Consider the following 3,817-nt stretch of genomic DNA (forward strand, 5'->3'; position numbering starts at 1 on the left):
TAAAAATAAAATTCTGTTTATTTTCTGAAATAAATAAATAAAATATATTTTACTAATAATTCTTAACTTCATTAAAGCGTGAAACTGATTAAAAAGCATTAGGAAAAAATACTTTGATGATTTGAAGACGCCTTTTCTTATTTTAATGTTATTTTTACAAATAATTAGTAACTTGTTTGCTGGGGAATTTTATATTCAGAAAGACCATTTTAAGGGCAACTCTCTCTCAACTTAATTAAAACGTCGATATAAAGAAAATAAAAATTTCGTGGCGGTACCTTCATCTTAGTTAATTTTACCAATTCATTGTAATTACGAAGTTGCATTTTTATTTTTCAGGTCACTTCTTGTTTCTAAACGTAAACCCCAATGCTAAACCGCTTCATATAACCAGTCCTGTGTTCACCCCAAGTGGAGACACGTGTAAAGTTCAATTATGGATTTATCAAGAATTAATGACTGGTGGAGTTATCCGTATTGTCGCTGAAAATGCCAACAAAACTCAATGGGTTGTGGAACAAATCCCAGGAGATGATAGCAGGAGGTAATGACGCAATATTGAGGAAAGGAAATTATTTATTTGTATTTTTCCACAACCTTCAGAATCTTTTTGCAACACACTAATATTTAAAGAGAACGAGAGGTCTGTTCATAAATTACGTAACGCAAATTGGGAAGAGGGAGTAGGCCAGCCGAGCATTTAATTCAAGTACAGTAAACGTTCCTTATTCACGGTTTCCTTATTCGCGTTTTTATTATTCGCGGTTGAAAAAATTGCAACCCAGTTTCTGTATTCGCGGCTAAAAATTTCATTATTAAATAGAAAAGGATTCGGTGTCATTTATTAAGGGTATTGACCGCAATAGACGGCTCGTGCCTACTGGGAAAATATGGGTTTCTATTCTAAACATTGTGATTTAACGTTGCGAGATAAATATCTGATTTTTTGTATGGTAACAGACAAAGGTTCACACTAACTCGGCACGTTTTTAGTTTTCAGTAATATGGTCATTAATAGCTTTTACAAGTGCTTAAAGTTGATGCTTCTTGTAGGACACGTATTTTCAACAGAAATTAAGAAAGTACAAAATGGCCCTCGACAAGCTTTAGAATAAAGCTTTATCTATCTTACTACAAAATTTCAAACCTCTGTTCCAAACATTAAACTCATGATATCTGGAACCGATAAGCATGTTTTTACTCAACGGCGCATATACTACTAAATCCCCTTAATGTATCGGCATCTTTTAAGTATGTACGTGCCGATGCAGCTTTTATGAAAGATGTTACCGAGTAAACAGAAAAGGATTCGGTGTTATTTTTCAACGTGTCGGCATCTTTTAGATACTGTTGGCTCGTGCCGAGGTGACTTTTATAAAAGATGTAACTGAATTGACTAATTCAAAATTCAAAACAAGAACAAATCACTAAATTTGACTGACTATAACGATTAATTTTAATTGCGAATTTATCAATACATTGATTTTAATCTGATACATCATCATCATAAGGTCATCAGTCCTAAGACTGGTTGGACACGTACCTCCACTCTTTCCTATCCTGAGCTAAACTTCGCATTTCCCTAAAACTAGAACAACCCACATCCTTAACTATTTGCGAAGAGTAATCTAATCTAGGTCTACCTCTACCCCTCCTAACTCCTGTTTCTGCCTCTAATATGTCTCTGACTAGACCTTCATGCCTAAGAAGGTGTCCTACCAACCTATCTCGCCTATTTTTTATTGACTTCCACAGAATCCTCTGTTCTCCTATTCTTTCTAATACCTCTTCATTTCTAACCTTTTCTACCCACGACATCCTCATCATCCGCCTATAACACCACGTATTCCCTATGATTCCATACTAATTACCTTTCCATATTCACGGTTTCTGTATTTGCGTATGTATATTTATGGAACGTATACCCCGCGAATAAAGAGCTTTTACTGTATAAAACTTTTATGATAGATACGTTAGGCAACGGAGTGAAGAGGGGAAAGGATCGGGCCACGGGTTACGGTTCAATTACGTGGGTGAGGGGGGTTCAGAAATTGATGAATTTTACGTTACGTAATGAATGGACAATCCCTAATCAAATTATCATATTTAAAGCTAACCATAAGTTAAATATGTTCCCGCTGGGGTATCTATATAGATTACCTGTGGCAACTGGATGGCCTTGAAATGTTATTCTGTTATATTTTTGATTATGTTGAGTAAGAATGTACATACATATAACATGCGGAAATAATAAATTACTGCAATAATTTTTTTCAAATCGGTATCAAGGGAAGAATTTAATATTAAACTTACAAGGTCATGAGTACTGATAATATTGATAGTTGTGAAATAAGGGGGGCGTTAAACTTCCTCGGACCATTTGCAACAGTGGATATTTGCAAAATATCAATCTTAAATCATTACAGTTTAGCGAATATATTGATGCTCAAAAAACTATCAGCAACACAACAATGGGAGGAATTTAATATTAGATATAGTTGCAAGGCCATGAGTGTTGATAATAATATCAATCTTGAATCATCATAGTTTTAGCATTTTTGAAGCTCAAAAATATCATTAAGGTCTCATTTCCTTGCTCAACATATCTATAAATTCTTCTTCTGCATGACGAGCTCTATAAAATACTTCATTTTCAAGATCATCAAGTTGGCACAGCCATACTAAATAATTACCCCCGCTGGTTTAAATCATGACTTAAATAGTCAAAATATAACAAAAAATCCTTAGTTTGAAACTTCGTATCAATCGAGATAAAAACATTTTTCCTTTTGAAATGTTTAATATGTTAAGCTAATAAAGGCTTAATTTTGATGGAGAATGTGCAGTTTGAGTTTCTCATTTTGTTTATGTTGTGGAAGGTGGGTAAAACATGACTATGCAGTGGGTGAGATATCGTCAGGCTTCAACATCATCATCGAGGTGGTACCTCCGCCTGTAGATTTTCCGAAGGGGGCTATCGTTGCATTAGATAACATAAAAGTCATGCAATGTTTCCCGGAAACGGATGCTATCAACTCGTGTACACCATTTCAATACCAATGCTACAAGACCAATGTTTGCATCAACCACACAAGAATATGCGACATAACGGAGGATTGTGAAAGTGGAGATGACGAATCACAAAATTGCGGTATGACAGTTTCTTACCAATTTAAATTATAATCAACTAAAAAAGACGCTAAATTAAGTAGATGTGTACCTACTTCAAATTAGTATTGGTGCTAATTCCTAAAAGTTCATAGGACGATAAGCATAGTGAATCGGTCCTAGAGGTATATCTGGATTATATTTTGAGGGTATATTAGTACTAATGAGACACGTTAATCGTAAAAATTTTAGACCTTTTTTTTTGAAAAACGAAAAATCAAAAAATATTCTTTTTCCCAAAAACGGCTTAATCGACTTGAACGAAATTTATACACTTTATAGAGACTTATAAAGGCTTTATTCGGAACGAATAACAGCTCATAATCTTTATAATAATCATTAAAACAGGGGATTTTTTCCGAAATAATTTTTTTTCTTGATGATAACATTCTAGAACATATTGAAATTAATTTGTTTTTGACTTTTCCAATGTAGAATAACCGCTCAAATCGATAAATCGACCAATAAGGTACGCCATATTGAAAAACAATAAAAACAGATTTTTTTATACAAAAATCGATTTATTTCAGTGTTTATACCTTTCAAAAAACAGAAAAGCAGATTATTTGATTGATTTATGACTGCAAACAACATTAAATATCGAAACCAATAATGTAATTTTTTTTTTAAATTATAATATTCAAAAATG

The 3,817-nt window shown here is 33.3% G+C and overlaps 1 protein-coding gene across 1 annotated transcript in view; it reads left to right on the forward strand.

The window, feature by feature from the left end:
* Positions 1-3,817, forward strand: part of LOC108742590 (ALK tyrosine kinase receptor) — a 51,543-nt gene that overhangs the window by 23,672 nt on the left and 24,054 nt on the right. The window contains exons 2-3 of the mRNA XM_025977033.1: positions 340-544; positions 2,880-3,151. Coding sequence (XP_025832818.1) covers positions 340-544; positions 2,880-3,151 — 477 coding nt within the window. The remainder of the gene's footprint in view (positions 1-339; positions 545-2,879; positions 3,152-3,817) is intronic.

The sequence above is a fragment of the Agrilus planipennis genome, unplaced genomic scaffold (genome assembly GCF_000699045.2).
Source record: "Agrilus planipennis isolate EAB-ADULT unplaced genomic scaffold, Apla_2.0 scaffold205, whole genome shotgun sequence".
Classification (NCBI taxonomy): Eukaryota; Metazoa; Arthropoda; class Insecta; order Coleoptera; family Buprestidae; genus Agrilus; species Agrilus planipennis.